At 42.2% G+C, this 19,763-nt stretch overlaps 1 protein-coding gene across 1 annotated transcript; it reads left to right on the top strand.

The window, feature by feature from the left end:
* Nucleotides 1-2,804: 2,804 nt before the first annotated feature.
* On the top strand, nucleotides 2,805-18,155 carry LOC114646548 (uncharacterized; the record flags this gene model as incomplete). The annotated part of the gene is given in 6 exon segments (XM_051929013.1): nucleotides 2,805-2,827; nucleotides 3,295-3,308; nucleotides 12,502-12,549; nucleotides 12,633-12,794; nucleotides 17,436-17,662; nucleotides 17,664-18,155. Coding segments are annotated over 6 exon segments (966 nt in total), but the record flags the coding sequence as incomplete, so codon positions are not given.
* Between the last annotated feature and the right edge of the window lie 1,608 nt (nucleotides 18,156-19,763).

The raw sequence follows: 19,763 nt of genomic DNA on the forward strand, positions 1-19,763 counted from the left end.
TTGTCACGTGTACATGTGCTAACCATCATGCAGAACAACACCACTCTCTGTTCTCTGGTTAGAAGAATTACCACACCTTTAAACGTCTGTCTTCATTACCTAAATATCTCACACTATCTGCCATTCACTGACTACACAAAGTTCAGTATGCTACTGTAGGTGTTCCTTGGCTGTTGACTACTACCTTAATTATAGGTACAGAAATACAAAGGCCCCAAGTTGCTTCCTCATGTCCTATCACAACAAACTTCAGAAAAAAAATCATGCAATGTAATGAAGTGTCCAGTAATATTCTTCAAAGTAATATGAAATGCTATCAACATAACAGAGTGAAGCACAGGGTAAAAGGACACCACTTATTTTCCCATCTTAAAAAATGTCTTTATTTTCCAAACATAGCTGTCTGACATCATCAGTGTGCCCCAGAAATGTGAAGCTGTACTTAGACAGGATACTTCTGTGGCTGCTTCAACAATGTGCTAATCAGAATGTGTCAGAATCAATTCTCTCTTTCTCTCTCGCCTCTCAACTCCAGTACTTCTCTATCCCCCATCCTCCCTGCTCAACCTTTGGGTCTTTTCAGCAGAGCTAAGACATCAGCGAACACGGTCCCCTCTACGGCTCTCGTTCCAGCCATCTCAGCTGGTCACCACCGGGGTACTCCAAGTCCCAAAATGTTGTGTTGACACCATCATTTGGCGCCTACACCTGAGAGCATTGTTCCTCATGGGACATCCTAGCCGCCTTGTCTCATCTGCTCCACCATGGCTCAGTCATCCGATTCTGCATTCCCTCTCTTGGGTTTTCCCCTCTTCCACTCAGACCCCTTTTGTCATTTTGAGTGTCAGCTTTCCAAAACAACCTAAGGAGAATCAATAAGGTGTGGCTGTGCTAATTGCACTTACATGTGGATGAGCAATCAACCTATTCCTAAGTTAAACACTCTGGGGGCGCACAGCTTTCTGCCAGCACACACCTACAACTACACAGCCTAAGCTGCACAGTTTTTAAAACCTTGCATTGCCAAGGACCCCTGACACACTGTATCACACTGATTTCCTTAGTTAAGTTAGTCAGTGTGTAGTTTTTAACAATGCCTAGTTAGTGCACATAAGACGGCATGTATATTATGACCTCTAGGGGGCACTCAGCTAACTAGATCACACATTCTAGAAGTAGCCTTTCTGTCTCAAGCTTCTGGGATTGTTCAAATCTTAACACTCATTGCAGGTTTCCAAACAGGTCAAGCTGAAAGTCTGTTTCCCCCCATTATCTGTGTTTGACGCTTTACAAGAATATAAAAGCTGTTGCTCTCCTGATTTCTTACTGGGCTGTTGAGCATCCTGTGCTTCAGTTAGGGTTATCTTCTCTTACACCTTGTGCCAGTTCTCGGCAGAGTTCCTTCCTTACTTCCTTTCTTCAGAACATGCCGTTGTTTATCTCTACACCTGCCTGATGAGTGTATTGAAACGTGAAAATCCATCCAGTACAGGACTAGAGAAAGAAGGTACTTGCCTCGGCAGCCTCCAATGCTGAATGGGATGTGAGTCCATTGAAAAGCAATTGAGATGCACTTGTAGAAGGAATAAGCACCTGCCTGTAGTCATGTGGTTGACTGAAATGTCATGTGTGGAAGATTTCCAGTTTTTGCATTCCTTAATGTTCAGCCTCTTAATAATATGACAACTGCTGTGATTAATGACTTTATTGTGGTTAACAGAGCAGGCTTTATATGTTTCACCTACAGCCATGAGTTCATTGTTGCGACTCAGGCGGGGCTTCCTCTGTAATTTTATACGACAAAATCACACTTGGCCTGACTCTAATGTTCCTATTGTTCGTGCAGTTCCTGCTCTGCCAGTTGTCTCGTCTGAACCCCTCACTTTGCAGCTAGTCTGACTTATTTAGTGTCCTCCTGCGCCCTCTCTGCTATTCTCATGACTTTTTGGTTGTAATGCTGGAGAATTTTAATGTTCAGTCTGCACTGTTCTCCTCAGAATCTCAGTCACCATCCATGAACTTCAGGATGGCACCAAAATCTCCAAATCAGATCTTAAAAAGTGTTGTCCTTAATATATCTGCCCGGCCCTACCCGTTGCTAGGTGTAAGTGTAACATTTCATTTAGGAATGTAAAGCCTGTTAATCCTGTCACTGTGACAAATGGCACCTTGGGTTCCTTCTCTTTCAAATGCTCCACTTGTCTAATAGTCTCATGGTCTTGTTTCACATCTCTAGCTCACACCGGGCACCTCTTTACATCCTTTTTGGTTTGGTGCTCAGTGAGTGTCCAGTCTGGGGTGCCCGTGGTTACTGACCTTGGGCTCAAATGGAAACTCATAAGGTGGGTGATGGCCAAGTGGTGGGCAATTGTGTGAGGCTGTTGTCTATTATTAACATCTTGTCTATTAACGATTGATGTCCTCAAGTTCAGTGCTGGAAGGTTTTCTTCTCCAATTTCTCATTCTCTTCCATATTTTCTGCTTTATTCAAAATGCAAACACAAACTACCAGCAAGTATAAGAACATTAATTAAATAAATAATAAATAAATATTTCAACAGAAAATTACTACATGCCAATGCCCCTTTGCACTTTTTTCTAAATATCCCCATCTGGGTCAATGCTGTTCTGTTCTAGAAGCTTGAAGATTCCCCTTTCAGTAGAACTAAGAAGAGACCTTTGTGGCCTGCACAGCTTCACTTCTCGGATTGTCATCCATTGACTCTCTGAGGGGCACTCATCCTTTTTTATTTGTTGCTTTTAGAAGGGGCATTTCACAGGCAATGCCATGGGGCTGAACGGCTATGGCTTGGCTAACTTCCTTAAAGTACTTTGCCCCCAGTCTGACACTTTCTAGTGCCACCACATGCACGTTCAAGTCAGGTGTCATGCACTTTGTCAAAATGAGTGTCCTTTTTAACCACCTGGGCTGTGAACATGTCATGGTGGAGTTGTTGATGTCACCTTTCATGCTTACAAACAGCTTGTGTTACGTACTGCCAGCCATTTCTTGACAATGTGCTTATAACTTTCAGCACAACTTTTGTAATTTGAAATCATGTCAGTGCTCAGTTGGACATTGTTACAGCCATGAGGAAAGTTCTGCATACGTTTCTGTGATGTTGAAGATGGGTCTTGACATCTAATAGGTTTGTGTGGGTCACCTTTAGCGTACTCAGGTGTGACTTTCTGAACAACTGATTCACTGATGCTGGTGTTCTGTATGCTGAATGTCAAAAGCAATAAAGACCAGTGTGCCATTATAATTTCTAACCTTCTGTTTTTTAATTACAGGTTGAAGCAGTCAGGTATGTACATTTATCCTTTGATTTGTTGCTGTGACTCTACTACTTTATTACAATAAATTGAAACTGAAATTCCCGTGCTGTGCAGTTTTTAGATGGGTGGAGTATTTGTGTCTTAAGAGTATTTAATCTAAATCATGTAGTTGGGTTAAGTAGCTGGGCTGTTTTAACGGCCTAAACATAGCTGGCAGGCATAGTAGGTGCAGACCAGGGTTCACACATCAGCCTATAATGACACATTCAGGCCTCAGAACCTGACAAACAGGTATATTAGGTGTCCCTCTTTAATTATTACACACCCTACGACAAACTGTGTTCTGATTTATTACTTACTTTCTGCTCTACTTTGAACAGCAGCAGTTACAATTGTTAGATATAAATGAAGTAAAGTTCTGGATCATGATTTAGACAAGTACTATTAAGTGCCCAAATAACTGATATTATATTGTAATTATAGTGGAGAGAAGTCTATAAATGTAGTTTAGCCACAAACGAGAATCTTTTTAACTTTCAGCTGTCTCTCTGAATGATACAGAAAACAGGAATGTGCAAACTCAGCTTGGAGAAGACATAGGTGGGTATGTCAGTACTTACAAAAAGGATGCCCAAGGTTGGGTGGGTGAATTGGTAGGGAGAATCGTTCACTGCCCTGGTGTTCATCTTGATTTTTCTTGTGCTACTAATTATAAAAATAGGTATTTATTATAAATGTATTATATAATTTATTTTAAAAAATGTGGTATTACTTATTATAAATGAAATATATACCTTTATTTTAAAAAATGGGTATTATTTACTTTTTATATATATATATATATATATATATTACACACACACACACTATATACAGTGCATCCAGTAGGTATTTACAGCGCATCACTTTTTCCACATTTTGTTATGTTACAGCCTTATTCCAAATTGGATTAAATTCATTTTTTTCCTCAGAATTCTGCACACAACACCCCATAATGACAACATGAAAAAAGTTTACTTGAGGTTTTTGCAAATTTATTAAAAATAAAAAAACTGAGAAATCACATGTACATAAGTATTCACAGCCTTTGCTCAATACTTTGTCGATGCACCTTTGGCAGCAATTACAGCCTCAAGTCTTGTTGAATATGATGCCACAAGCTTGGCACACCTATACTTGGCCAGTTTCGCCCATTCCTCTTTGCAGCACCTCTCAAGCTCCATCAGGTTGGATGGGAAGCGTCGGTGCACAGCCATTTTAAGATCTCTCCAGAGATGTTCAATCAGATTCAAGTCTGGGCTCTGGCTGGGCCACTCAAGGACATTCACTGAGTTGTCCTGAAGCCACTCCTTTGATATCTTGGCTGTGTGCTTAGGGTCGTTGTCCTGCTGAAAGATGAACCGTCGCCCCAGTCTGAGGTCAAGAGCGCTCTGGAGCAGGTTTTCATCCAGGATGTCTCTGTACATTGCTGCAGTCATCTTTCCCTTTATCCTGACTAGTTTCCCAGTTCCTACCGCTGAAAAACATCCCCACAGCATGATGCTGCCACCACCATGCTTCACTGAAGGGATGGTGCCAGGTTTCCTCCAAACGTGACGCCTGGCATTCACACCAAAGAGTTCAATCTTTGTCTCATCAGACCAGAGAATTTTCTTTCTCATGGTCTGAGAGTCCTTCAGGTGCCTTTTGGCAAACTCCAGGCAGGCTGCCATGTGCCTTTTACTAAGGAGTGGCTTCCATCTGGCCACTCTACCATACAGGCCTGATTGGTGGATTGCTGCAGAGATGGTTGTCCTTCTGGAAGGTTCTCCTCTCTCCACAGAGGACCTCTGGAGCTCTGACAGAGTGACCATCAGGTTCCTTTTCACCTCCCTGACTAAGGGCCTTCTCCCCAGATCGCTCAGTTTAGATGGCCGGCCAGCTCTAGGAAGAGTCCTGGTGGTTTCGAACTTCTTCCATTTACGGATGATGGAGGCCACTGTGCTCACTGGGACCTTCAAAGCAGCAGAAATTTTTCTGTAACCTTCCCCAGATTTGTGCCTTGAGACAATCCTGTCTCGGAGTTCTACAGACAATTCCTTTGACTTCATGCTTGGTTTGTGCTCTGACATGAACTGTCAACTGTGGGACCTTATATAGACAGGTGTGTGCCTTTCCAAATCATGTCCAATCAACTGAATTTACCACAGGTGGACTCCAATTAAGCTGCAGAAACATCTCAAGGATGATCAGGGGAAACAGGATGCACCTGAGCTCAATTTCAAACTTCATGGCAAAGGCTGTGAATACTTATGTACATGTGCATTCTCAATTTTTTTATTTGTAATAAATTTGTAAAAACCTCAAGTAAACTTTTTTGACGTTGTCATTATGGGGTGTTGTGTGTAGAATTCTGAGGAAAAAAATGAATTTAATCCATTTTGGAATAAGGCTGTAACATAACAAAATGTGGAAAAAGTGATGCGCTGTGAATACTTTCTGGATGACTGTTTATACACAGTCATATGAAAAAGTTTGGGAACCCCTCTTAATTCTTTAGACTTTTGTTTATCATTGGCTGAGCTTTCAAAGTAGCAACTTCCTTTTAATATGTGACATGCCTTATGGAAACAGTAGTATTTCAGCAGTGACATTAAGTTTATTGAATTAACAGAAAAGATGCGATAGATACTTTATTAATCCCAATGGGAAATTCACATTCTCCAGCAGCAGCATTTTGATACAATAAATAATATTAAATTAAAGAATGATAATAATGCAGGTGAAAAACAGACAATAACTTTGTATACAGTAATGTTAAATGTTAACGTTTACCACCCCGGGTGGAATTGAAGAGTCGCATAGTTTGGGGGAGGAACGATCTCCTCAATCTGTCTGTGGAGCAGGACAGTGACAGCAGTCTGTCGCTGAAGCTGCTCCTCTGTCTGGAGATGACATTATTTAGTGGATGCAGTGGATTCTCCATAATTGATAGGAGCCTGCTGAGCACCCGTCGCTCTGCCACAGATGTCAAACTGTCCAGCTCCATGCCAACAATAGAGCCTGCCTTCCTCACCAGTTTGTCCAGGCGTGAGGCGTCTTTCCTCTTAATGCTGCCTCCCCAGCACACCACCGCGTAGAAGAGGGCGCTCGCCACAACTGTCTGATAGAACATCTGCAGCATCTTATTGCAGATGTTGAAGGATGCCAGCCTTCTAAGGAAGTATAGCCGGCTCTGTCCTTTCTTACACAGAGCATCAGTATTGGCAGTCCAGTCTAATTTATCATCCAGCTGCACTCCCAGATATTTATAGGTCTGCACCATCTGCACACAGTCACCTTTGATGATCACGGGGTCCATGAGGGGTCTGGGCCTCCTAAAATCCACCACCAGCTCCTTGGTTTTGCCGGTGTTCAGTTGTAGGTGGTTTGAGTCGCACCATTTAACAAAGTCATTGATTAGGTCCCTATACTCCTCCTCCAGCCCATTCCTGATGCAGCCCATGATAGCAGTGACATCAGCGAACTTTTGCACATGGCAGGACTCCGAGTTGTATTGGAAGTCCGATGTATATAGGCTGAACAGGACCGGAGAAAGTACAGTCCCCTGTGGTGCTCCTGTGTTGCTGACCACAATGTCAGATGTGCAGTTCCCAAGATGCACATACTGAGGTCTGTCTTTAAGATAGTCCACGATCCATGCCACTAGGTATGAATCTAATCCCATCTCTGTCAGCTTGTCCCTAAGGAGCAGAGGTTGGATTGTGCTGAAGGCGCTAGAGAAGTCTAGAAACATAATTCTTACAGCATCACTGCCTCTGTCCAAGTGAGAGAGGGATCGATGTAGCATATAGATGATGGCATCCTCCACTCCCACCTCCTCCTGATATGCAAACTGCAGAGGGTCGAGGGCGTGTTGAACCTGTGGCCTAAGGTGGTGAAGCAGCAGCCTCTCCATGGTCTTCATCACATGTGATGTCAGAGCAACAGGCCGAAAGTCATTCAGCTCACTAGGACGTGATACCTTTGGGACTGGGGTGATACAAGATGTTTTCCAAAGCCTCGGGACTCTCCCCTGTTCCAGGCTCAGGTTGAAGATGCGCTGTAGAGGACCCCCCAGCTCCGATGCACAGACCTTCAGCAGTCGTGGCGATACTCCATCTGGACCCGCTGCTTTACTGGCACGAAGTCTCCTCAGCTCTCTGCTCACTTGCGCTGTTGTAATTATGGGTGGGGATGTCTCTCCTATGCTGGTATCAGCAGAAGGATGTGTGGAGGGTGCAATACTCCGAGGTGAGAGTGAGAGTGGGTTAGGGTGGTCAAATCTGTTAAAGAAGTTGTTCATTTGGTTTGCTCTCTTCACGTCTCTCTCGATGGTGGTACCCCGCTTTGAGCTGCAGCCAGTGGTGATCTTCATCCCATCCCACACTTCCTTTATGCTGTTATTCTGCAACTTCTGCTCCAGCTTTCTCCTGTACTGCTCCTTCGCCGCCCTGAGCTGGACTCGGAGTTCCTTCTGCACACGCTTGAACTCATGCTGATCACCGTCTTTAAAAGCCCTTTTCTTCTGGTTCAAAAGGCCCTTGATGTCACTTGTAATCCATGTCTTGTTGTTAGCATAGCAGCGTACTGTTCTTACTGGAACTACAATGTCCATACAGAAGTTGATGTAGTCAGTAGTGCAGTCGACAACTTCCTCAATGTTCTCACTATGAGATTCCTGCAGGATATCCCAGTCTGTAGTTCCAAAGCATTCTCTCAAGAGTATTCTCAGCCTCCGGGGTCCAATTCCTGAATGAGCGTGTGGTTACAGGTAGGACTCTCACTTTTGGTTTGTAGTGAGGCTGAAGCAGAACCAGGTTATGATCTGCTTTCCCAAGCGCAGGCAGCGGGGTGGCGTTGTATGCGTCTTTAATGTTTGCATACAGTAAATCAATAGTCTTATTCCCCGGGTGTTACAGTCCACATACTGGGAGAATGCAGGTAATGTTTTGTCCAGCGTCACATGGTTTAAAGTCTCCAGCGATTAGCACAAGCGCCTCAGGGTGCTGCGTTTGTAATTTAGCAACAGCAGAATGGATGACGTCACTCGCTGACTCCACGTCCGCCCGAGGTGGGATGTAAACAATAACAACAATGACGTGTCCAAACTCTCTGGGCAAGTAATAGGGACGCAAACTTACGGCCAACAGTTCGATATCCCTGCAGCAAGTGGAGATTTTGACGTTAACATGTCCAGAGTTACACCACCGTGTATTAACATAGAGAGCGAGTCCTCCTCCTTTGTGCTTCCAACAGGTACTTGCATCTCTGTCCGCTCTAACTGTGCTAAACCCGGGTAGCTCCACGTTAGCATCTGGGATCTTAGTTGTGAGCCACGTTTCACAAAAACACAACAAACTGCATTCTTTGTAGGTTCTGACATTTTTCACCAGCGCAGCCAGTTCGTCGATCTTATTTGAGATTGAGTTCACATTCCCCAGAATCACAGAAGGCACCGAAGGCTTAAAACGCCACTTTCTCACAAGCCGCTTCATTTTTAGCTTAGTGCCGGCTCTGCTGCCACGATACCGCCTTCTTACCTCATCAGGTAAATAGGGAACCACACCGGCACTGGCATTTGTTCTCAGCACTCAAAGTTGAGTACTTGAACAGTATGCATCCTAACAAAATTAGACAGGTGCATAAATTTGGACACCCCCAACAGACATATTACATCAATACTTAGTTGAGCCTCCTTTTGCAAATATAACAGCCTCTAGATGCCTCCTATAGCCTTTGATGAGTGTCTGGATTTTGGATGGAGGTATTTTTGACCATTCTTCCATATAAAATCTCTCCAGTTCAGTTAAATTTGATGGCTGCTGAGCACGGACAGCCTGCTTCAAATCATCCCACAGATTTTTGATGATATTCAAGTCAGGGGACTGTGACGGCCATTCCAGAACACTGTACTTCTCCCTCTGCATGAATGCCTTTGTAGATTTCGAACTGTATTTTGGGTCATTGTCTTGTTGGAATATCCAACCCCTGCGTAACTTCAACTTTGTGAGTGATACTTGAACATTATCCTGAAGAATTTGTTGATATTGGGTTGAATTCATCCGACCCTCGACTTTAACAAGGGCCCCAGTCCCTGAACTAGCCACACAGCCCCACAGCATGATGGAACCTCCACCAAATTTGACAGTAGGTAGCAGGTGTTTTTCTTGGAATGCGGTGTTCTTCTTCCGCCATGCAAAGTGCTTTTTGTTATGACCAGATAACTCAATTTTTGTCTCATCAGTCCAAAGCACTTTGTTCCAAAATTAATCTGGCTTGTCTAAATGAGCATTTGCATACAACAAGCGACTCTGTTTGTGGTGTGAGTGTAGAAAGGGCTTCTTTCTCATCACCCTGCCATACAGATGTTCTTTGTGCAAATTGCGCTGAATTATAGAACGATGTACAGATACACCATCTGCAGCAAGATGTTCTTGCAGGTCTTTGGAGGTAATCTGTGGGTTGTCTGTAACCATTCTCATAATCCTGCTCATATACCACTCCTGTATTTTTCTTGGCCTGCCAGACCTGGGTTTAACAGCAACTGTGCCTGTGGCCTTCCATTTCCTGATTACATTACTTACAGTTGAAACTGACAGTTTAAACCTCTGAGACAGCTTTTTGTAGCCTTCTCCTAAACCATGATACTGAACAATCTTTGTTTTCAGATCTTTTGAGAGTTGCTTTGAGGATCCCATGCTATCACTCTTCAGAGGAGAGTCAAAGGGAAGCACAACTTGCAATTGACCACCTTAAATACCTTTTCTCGTGATTGGACACACCTGTCTATGAAGTTCAAGGTTTAATGATCTAATCCAACCAATTTGGTGTTGCAAGTAATCAGTATTGAGCAGTTCCATGCATTCAAATCAGCAAAATTACAAGGGGACCCACATTTTTGCACAGCCAGTTTTTCACATTTGATTTAATTTCATACAACTATATACTGCTTCACTAAAAATCTTTGTTCGGAAAATACCCCAGTAGTCAGATGTTCCTAGGAAATGAAAGACATACCACTGTTATGTTTTTTGTTGAAAGGAGAGTAAATTATTATGCAGGCTGAGAGGGGTTCCCAAACTTTTTTCATATGATTATATATAGAGAGAGAGGGTACACAAATCCTTAAAATGGCACAGTTTACAGTTATGTCTCACCATTCCTAAACTCTCTTGATCCTGGTTAGTACTGCCATAGCCGATCCCACCTTCCTTGGTCAGACATCAGCTCAGCAAGTCCACCACAAGGCACCCTCATGTGTGTACCCTCAAAACACCCCAGATTGTAAGAGTGGGCTGACACAGGGAAGCAAAGACCCATTTGACTGGCGTGTAAACACTCCCTCAATGCACCTTGTCCACTTCTTAAAACTGCCAGGGTTGAGATACATGCATTTTGTCAAGTTTCACAGTGCATTGAGGTCCCTAAATAAATTCCCAAACACTACTGGGTTCATGACCAAACACTGGCAACTGGAAAGAGCAATCCATAGAAGGTTGAAGTCAATATAGGAATGTGCAAGAACCAGTGTACAGGACAATGAAGATCATATTATGAGTACAAGTGCAGGGTGGTGCAGCGAGTAGTAGTGGCATGTTATCCTGCTGGAAGTACTCATTAGAAGATGGGAACGCTGTGGTCATAAAGGGATGGACACAGTCAGCAAAAGTACGCAGGTAGGCTGTGGAATTTAAACAATGCTCAGTTGGTATTAAGGGGCCCAAAGCATGCCAACAAAACATCTCCACACCATTACACCACCAGCACCAGCCTGAACTGTTGATACAAGGCTGAATGGATTCAAGCTCTCATGCTGATGACGCCAAATTCTGACTGTACCATCCGAATGTCGCAGCAGAAATTGAGACTCATCAGACCAGGCAGCATTTTTTCAATCTTCTGTCCAATTTTGGTGAGCCTGTGTGAATTGTAAACCTCAATTGCTTGTTCTTAGCTGACAGGAGTAGCACCCGGTGTGGTCTCCTGCAGCTGTTGTCCATCTTCTTCAAAATTTGACTTGTTGTACATTCAGAGATACTCTTCTGCATACCTTGGTTGTAACAAGAGGTTATGTGATTTACTGTTGCCTATCAGCTCTAACCAGTCTGGCCATTCTCCTCTGACCTCTGGCATCAGCAAGGCATTTTCGCCAAAGACAACTACCGCTCATTGGATATTTTCCCTTTTTCTGACCATTCTCTGAAAACCCTTGAGATGGTTATATGTTGAAATCCCAGTAGAATACTCAGACCAGTCCGTCTGGCACCAACAACCATACCAAGTTCAAAGTCACTTAAATCACCATTCTTCCCCATTCTGATGCTCGGTTTGAACTTCGGCTGGTTTGCTTGTCAGTCAGTCATTTTCCAACCCGCTATATCCTAACACAGGGTCATGGGGGTCTGCTGGAGCCAATCCCAGCCTACACAGGGCACAAGGCAGGAACCAATCCTGGGCAGGGCACACACCCACACACCAAGCACACACCAGGGACAATTTAGAATCACCAATGCACCTAACCTGCATGTGTTTGGACTGTGGGAGGAAACCCATGCAGACACGGGGAGAACATGCAAACTCCAGTCACGGAGGCGAACCCAAGTCTCCTTACTGCTAGGCAGCAGCGCCTCTTGACAATGTCTACGTGCCTAAATGCATTGAGTTGCTGCCATGTGATTGGATATTTGCGTTAAGCAGTTGAACAAATGTACCTAATAAAGAGGCTGGTGAGTGTATAAAAGAGAGAGATGGATTTGCAGCTGGTTATGACTTCACATTAAATGCTCCTGGGGTAGACTCGGACTTCCCACAGCTTCATCATGGAATAAGCAAGCTTATTAAGATGCACAGGTTAACAGATTTCAGTGTATTTTCAGAAAATACTTCAAATAATAAACTTTTAAGTTTCATGTTTTCATTATTATTATTGGTAACAGCAGTAGTATTGTCAAGCATACCAGACTATAGGAAAATCCTAACTTGAATGATTAGCCAACATGCACCACCTTAACACCTTATACAGAGTTCAGTTTACTGAATAGCAAAAACTAATCAGCGTGCCTGCTGCTCTCCTTAGCTCTGTGTTCGTAGCACCTAATCATGGAGTTTCACTGTTTAGTCAATTTACTTTTTCTCTTCATTATAATGAACCAATACATTTTAGTGAATGTTAATCCTCTAAAACTTGTTTTTACTTTTCAGAAGCTGTGTCAATAGTTACCATATTTGATGGAGAAGCAGTGGATCCAGGTAACTTTGGAGAATGAGTCAATGCCATATCTATAAGACTAAGTATTGTGCTTTTCTCTGATATTCCAAAAATATTCTGATAGGTTTGACTTACAACTTTTACAACTTTACACTTGCCCAGTATGGGGGTCCCTGCTGTGGCGTAACACCAAATGCCATCATGGTGGTTTCAGTTAACCTTGCAGATAAATTTCTTCAGCAACTTATCCCCCATTCCTTGATGTACGCAAATCTAGTTGAAATAGGTAGACAAACTATATAAATCACATCTCATTTTTCCTAGATGTCGATAAAAGGTGTTGTGGTGTATAAAATCAGAACATTTTTTCTCTAGATTTTCATTATATTTTGCTCAATCCCAATAGTCACAGGTAAGGTCTACGAGTACAACTCTCAGTCTGGAGCCAGGCGGTGGAAGGAGACTGAAAACTGGAGCACAGCATGATCACCACACGCAGAGGAGCACTGACTTCACAAAAGTGCTTGGAGGAGTAGTAGTGAGCATCATAGGGTGGGCACCTGATCATGGCTTCTTCTTCCCCCAGTCCCTGTGGAATATCAGGCAAGGAACTGCTAACCGTCCTGTTTCTCTGAAGTAAAAGCAACTTCCTTTTCTCACGTTGTATTTGCAGACCTTTGCTTTCCTCTGTATTACAAATTAATTTACTATAAAATTCCTGATACCACCCTAAGATTTTCATGTCTCACCTTGATGATGTTTTGGAAATGTTAGGTGGACAGCAACTGCTGGGTGTGAGTGGCCAGCCATAATCCAAACTTCTACTCCTACTCATGTATAATATATCAGTCACTGTTCTCACTCTTAGCACCATGTGGTTCAACAAAGAGGACTTCTACTTGAAGAAACAATCAATTGGTTTGTAGGATTAGTTGGGACACATTGACAAAATATGATGGAGGACAACTCAAGAGAGATTTATTCTATGGGGATTTGTCGTGTGTTTGCTTTACTAACCGATTTCAGTTGAAGAGAAAATAGTATGTTAAAGGCTCCAATAATGGATTGTTCATAAGCCATTTTTTTGAGGTCTTATTTAATTCAAACAGTTGGTTTTAGACTTATCGTTTTGCAGTTTTTGAAGTTCAGTCGGAGGATTTTGAATGGCCTAAAACATTCTGTTTTGCATTTCTGTCATTTCAGCAGTCCAAAAAGGTTCACAGCACTGCATCCTATCCATCTAAACTTTTGATAATAGTCTGGCTACACATTAGCGAGACGAGCAGTTAAAACACACATGCTTTGTTACTCAGAATATTAGGAAATTCAATATTAAGCAACTACATTAGAGCATTTGATAAAATGAGTGAAAGGTAAACTATTTTACTGCATGCTATACTTCTTGACATGTACTGAGGGGATATCTAAATATAATGGATATCTACATAATTTGCATCCAATGTTCATGACCCTATAAATATCGTGTGATGCCTCAGACACCCAAACACAACTGCAGAAACAAGGCCCCAGACCTTACACAGGTTCATTTCTTCCCTGCCTTGCCTCCTCCTCCTAAAGACTTCATTGAGGTGATGTACGCCAATCCCAGGCAGACGTTCTGAGTGCCACAATACTGTACCAAGGAGGCAGTCCCATGGTCAGGTGGTACCTTCTTAAAACAGTAAAGTCCTCTCCTGGCAGCACACACCAATGGGGGTGTGCACATGGGGGGACTGAGCAGCTGCCACCCAGGATATTGGAGGAGCACAAGACCCCATGAGTAGTCTCCTTCTGTCCTTCCATTATATCATCCCAAGGAGCCATCTATTCTGGGCGGGCTTGTGGGATGGCATGTACCCTTGCCTTCCATCAAAGTCTCTGACATATATCTGCATTTCTTTTATCTAGGTATTGATAAAGAAATATAGACAGCTAAAAAGATTTATAGAAATAGCCAATGAGATACAGAAATATATACACCCAACGTAAGCACTGGCCCCGCCTCTGAAATGAGTTGTTTCATGTGCGTGAGTAGTCTGGTGGCATCATTCTTTTACCGCCTCAGTTTTCTTTTATTCAATACGGTTTGACGGTAGAGGAGGTCAAAATGGGCCAATCACACAAGTATGCATTTTTTCTGCTTTTAAGACTCAACATTTGGTCCTTATTAGACACTTCTTAGCATCCACTACTCATTTTGTAAGCTTAATGTCGAACTGATTTCAAGAAAAAAAAAAGATCTCGCCCTAAAAAAAAAAGTAGCAAAACTATGCCTTCATTTAATGTTACAGTAAAAATACGCACACTGTATTACATATTTAATTCAGAGGATTTTGCTCTTTAGTCCAGCATTTCTTAAACGTTTGGTTCTCATGACATAATATTGCCCTTCGACACCCAGGACTGTTGTCAGAGTAGGCGGAGGGCTCTAAGTTACTCCTTGGAGAATCAACCACTGATTCTCTTTGCAGATGCAGCTTGTCCAGGCTGGCAGCTAACTGTGTGAATATTTCAAGTGTTGGAGCTCAGCCTTGCCCAACATTGTGTGCCTCTCTCTGGCCAAGTGTACCAATAGCCATGAAAGGGAGGCAGGTGCAGGTAGGCTGCAGATCACCTCATCACCCGAGACACTTCAAACTTGGAGTCTGTCACTTCAGTTGCTGCCTCCCAGCCACTTAAACAAAGGCCTTGGCTGTGCGCTTTACTACAGACTACATTGTATACTGGTAATCGAGGAACATTCAGACTCCTGACTGAATGACAAATGGAGTACTCTACAAAAAAAAACAAAAACAAACCTATATATAAAAAATTTGACTCAAGTAAATGTTATATTCAGTGTCAGTGCTAGGTTATTTTGTGCCCTAGGCCAAGCGTATTAGTGCGCCCTCCCCCCTTATGAGCTGCACCCTAATTCACCTTAATGGCGGTGCCAGCCGTGAATATATTTGATGTTCAAGACTTTCTCATTAAAATCTAGTATTCCACACTTTTCCATGGGCCCTACATTGTCTTCTGCTTACAAAAATGGGACACTACACAACCGAGCTAAAAAGGGGAGACTGCCGTTTGTACAGAATAACAGACCGGACCAATCAGCTCTCACATCCAAATAAAATTACTTTTGGTAAACTGGGCTGGCGTGTAGGTCAGCTTCAGATTTTCAACTGTCTGCTTTCATACAATATCAAAGTGGCAGGCATCATTCTATGCCACCCTAATGAAGGGGCCTTCTCTGTAACTGGCAGTCCAAGCGGTCAGCACACATTCACCAAAGGAATGTACTATGCAGGTACAGTACACTGCATTATATACATGTACGCTTTATAGCAAGTTTTGAAGTTTAAAAAATGCACATCTAGGCACTTTCTCCATCTTACAAAGGCCCCCGCCAACGTATAAGCTGTGCAAAACCCAGACAGACTATTTTTAAACCATCCACTACAATTTACTCCAACAGTCAAGCAATGCTTGAAAACTGGAAAAATAAGCCGCATTCAGATGCTGTTGTGAATATTCAAGCGGTTCATTTAAAGCATTATACAGTCCGAAATTAAAAAAGAACAAATCCAGATGGGACAACAGGTAGAGAGGCTAGAATACATTCAGAAATACAACAAATTTAGAACTCTGCATGTGTATCATTTAAAATAGGAGAATAAAAAAATACTGTATATATTTCACATAAGTCGGGTCTTGAAACCCGAAAAATCAAAAATGAAATCATACCCTGACTTATACGCGCATTCAAATATGCGGCACTTAAATTTTTCTTTTTTTTACATGTTCTTGCCTCCTCCAATCTCACACCATTTTCTCAGACATAACAAATTTTGTTGCAGCAGCACAGTTACCAATTTCTTTTGCCACTTCAATGACTTTTAATTTAAAACCAGCTTCATATTTTCCTCTGATTGAACGCTCCATCATAGATAAGGGATGCTCTTACAATAAAGGTGTATGAGGGTGTGAGATACAAAAAAACACAAAACAGTGCAAACGTTGCTACGGAATAGTTCAGGTATTACCGTGTGGTCAAGTAGGCACAATACATAGAAAAAAAGGCAGTGTGCTCCGTGGGCATTAGCATATCATAATCTCTTGGACCAATAGCGTGAGTTTTCCGCATTCAACTTATACAACCAACATTAGATAGATAGATACTTTATTAATCCCAAGGGGAAATTCACATTATAAAATACCAGAAATTATACAGTAAAATCAAGTCCCGACTTATACGCAGGAGAACTTAAATGCGAGTATATATGGTAGTAGAAAGCATCTAAAGCTGGGGAAAACAACAGCTTTAAATTGAAATACTAATACTCTTCAAAAAAGTAACTTTTATGGTAACACAAAACTTGGTTTAGTTAGGTTTACTTCAGAAAAATTTACTTAGAGGAGGGGTGCCAACATAAGATTTTTTAAAGAAGGCAGCCCTAATTAAGAGGTCCCCACCCCCTTTGGGTTCAACAACAAAGGACACATTTAAAAAAAAAAAAAAAAAGGGGGGGGGAAAGTCACTGCAAAATAATAAAAGTGTATTTTTATTTAAATTCCGAAGGAATAATAAAACAACAAAAAACACAGAAAAAAAAGAACAAAAACTGAAAATAAAATAAAGCAATAGTCTGGGACAGAGCCACAGTGTGATCCTGACAGGACCAACCACTTAAATACAATTTTTTTGCAGTTGAATGATGGATGTCAGAGTTTACATTGGAACTGAAAAGCAGTCATTTGTCCAAGATCCTTAGAGATTCCTTTTGATCCAAGGAGAACGATACAACTACAAGGCAGATTTGTTTACAATCAACAGAAGGCAGACATTGCAGTATAATTTTTTCACTTGACATTACTATTTCTTCCTAGCAGCTTGCAAAGGCCAAAAGCATCGCAACATTCTATTTCGTAAATTGTTAATTAGAGGATGCCCTGGGTCCCAGCAAGACTGAACTCTTGTATATCAGAGGCAACTCATCTCCGAATCTTGACCTTGCAATCTCTCTTGACAACTCGGTTATCGTCCCCTCAAAAACGGCAAGAAGTCTTGGTGTCACTCTAGACGAAGAATTGTCTTTCTCTCCACACATCAGCAACCTCTCCAGGTCCTGCAGATATCTCCTTTACAACATTAGGAGAATCCGCCCCCTTTCTCACTACAGAGGCTACTCAGCTTCTCGTCCAGACCTTGGTCATCTCTAAGCTGGACTACTGCAACTCTCTGCTGTCTGGACTTTCACTAAAGGCAACACGACCACTTCAACTGATCCAGAATGCAGCTGCAAGACTCGTTTTTGATATTCCCAAATTCTCGCACACTACACCTCTGCTGCGGAACCTGCACTGGCTCCCTGTGGCTGCCCGCATCAGGTTCAAAACCCTAACACTTGCCTTTAAGGCCAAAACTGGAGCTGCACCACCTTACATATCAGCACTGGTCAAGCAGCGTGTCACTTCTCGCTGTCTCAGAACATCAAGCACTGCACGTCTCGAACCACCCTTACTTAAAAGAAGAGGACGACATGCATCAAGACTCTTTGCAGTGTTGGCTCCTCAGTGGTGGAACGAACTTCCTCTTGCTGTACGAACAGCGGAGACCCTCACTGTCTTCAAACGTCGCCTGAAGACACACTTCTTTCAACAGCACTTGGACTAAAGTCCCCATACTTTTTTTTTCTACCCTTTTTTTTTTCAAAAAAAAAAAAAAAAAAAAAAAAATGTTGTACTAACTTACTATTTTCTTCTAGCAGGGTTTTGTATACAACTTGGTCAGCGGTAACTTGTTTAATGACAGTAGATTTAATCCTAGCCTTAAAGACTGAAGAACAGTCGTAGACTACTAAGCACTGTTGTAAGTCGCTCTGGATAAGAGCGTCTGCTAAATGATGTAAATGTAAATGTCTTCACACTACAGTGTATGCTGCAGGTTATTAGGGACATTGATGGCCTTTCTTAGCCACCTTGTAAACCCAACGTACCTTTGTAGGGTTTCTAGCTGTGCCACACTGTACAAGTACATGATGGGTTGCGACATCTCTGCAGCACTGAACTCGAGAAGTATGCACCTGGCACAAACACCCCAAGGAGTGCTCGATATATGGATGGAGATGTCTCTTGCTGGGCCCCTTGGGTGTCTGCGAGTCAGTGGTCCAGCTACAGCCTTTGATTTCCACCACGGTTAGTGAAAAGTTAAACAGGAGCCCCCCCCCCATTAATATACGTTTCACCCATCAACTGTAGGAAGTGCTTCACAAGTCAATGTGTGTAACTCGGGCAAATTCAGATGGTTTGGAAGCACAAGTTGTGAAGGCACCTCACAAAAATATGCCAAACAATGGAATCCTTGAAACAAACCATATGTAAACATACAAACTACTTGACATTTTCTGAACAGTTCTGAGTAAAACACAGTAGGTATTATATACTGTAAGGCCAACACCCGATACCAAACAAAAGTGCTTTTACTTCCTACCACCTGACATCTGTGATGTTCACCAAAGGCTTACACGAATTTTAAGATGCTGCATTTGTACCAGTATTCTGCTCAAACAGAATTAAAACAATGCTATCTTTGTAAGTAGAAGAGGCAGCCGCTGACAATATGCAGTTGACAAGTCATTTTTAGAATCCTCTCATTAAGCATGAGAAAGCACTGACCACTAAAGGAAATGTTCTTCTAATTAACAGGGCTTTGAGTAACGCACAGGAAACTTCACATAAATAAAACACACAATGCAGGACACAGAACAATTCTCAAAATCAAGGTCATCATTACAAAGTTATGTTTCTACAGCATACCAGAATCTCTTCAATAATCCTTCACTGTGCTAAATAAAAAGGATCTATTTTCTAATTATAAGTACCAGATAAAAAAAAGAATGGACTATACCAGCACAGCCAAAATATTCAGGGCAAACACACTAACCTTTGTAGGCCGCACTTTTAAAAAAAAAAAAAAATAATAACACCATTACGGAGATAATGCATCATTTGTTTACTGCTTGGAATAAAAGGAGACGGAGCAAGTCACAAGACGAGTTCAAAACAAAAGCCTCATTATAAAGATGATATCTGGACTGCAAACGGGGGGGGGGTGCGGGGTTGAATGTAAGGTTCTGGTGAGCTGCAATGGGAGAAATTAGTAATTCTAATAAACCATTTCAACACATTAGAAACAAGATATGGGTGAAAATAATAAATTCCTTTGCAGCCTTTTGTATTTTACATCTAAACCAACACAAGCATCAGCAGC

The sequence above is a fragment of the Erpetoichthys calabaricus genome, chromosome 1, assembly GCF_900747795.2.
Source record: "Erpetoichthys calabaricus chromosome 1, fErpCal1.3, whole genome shotgun sequence".
Taxonomy (NCBI): Eukaryota; Metazoa; Chordata; class Cladistia; order Polypteriformes; family Polypteridae; genus Erpetoichthys; species Erpetoichthys calabaricus.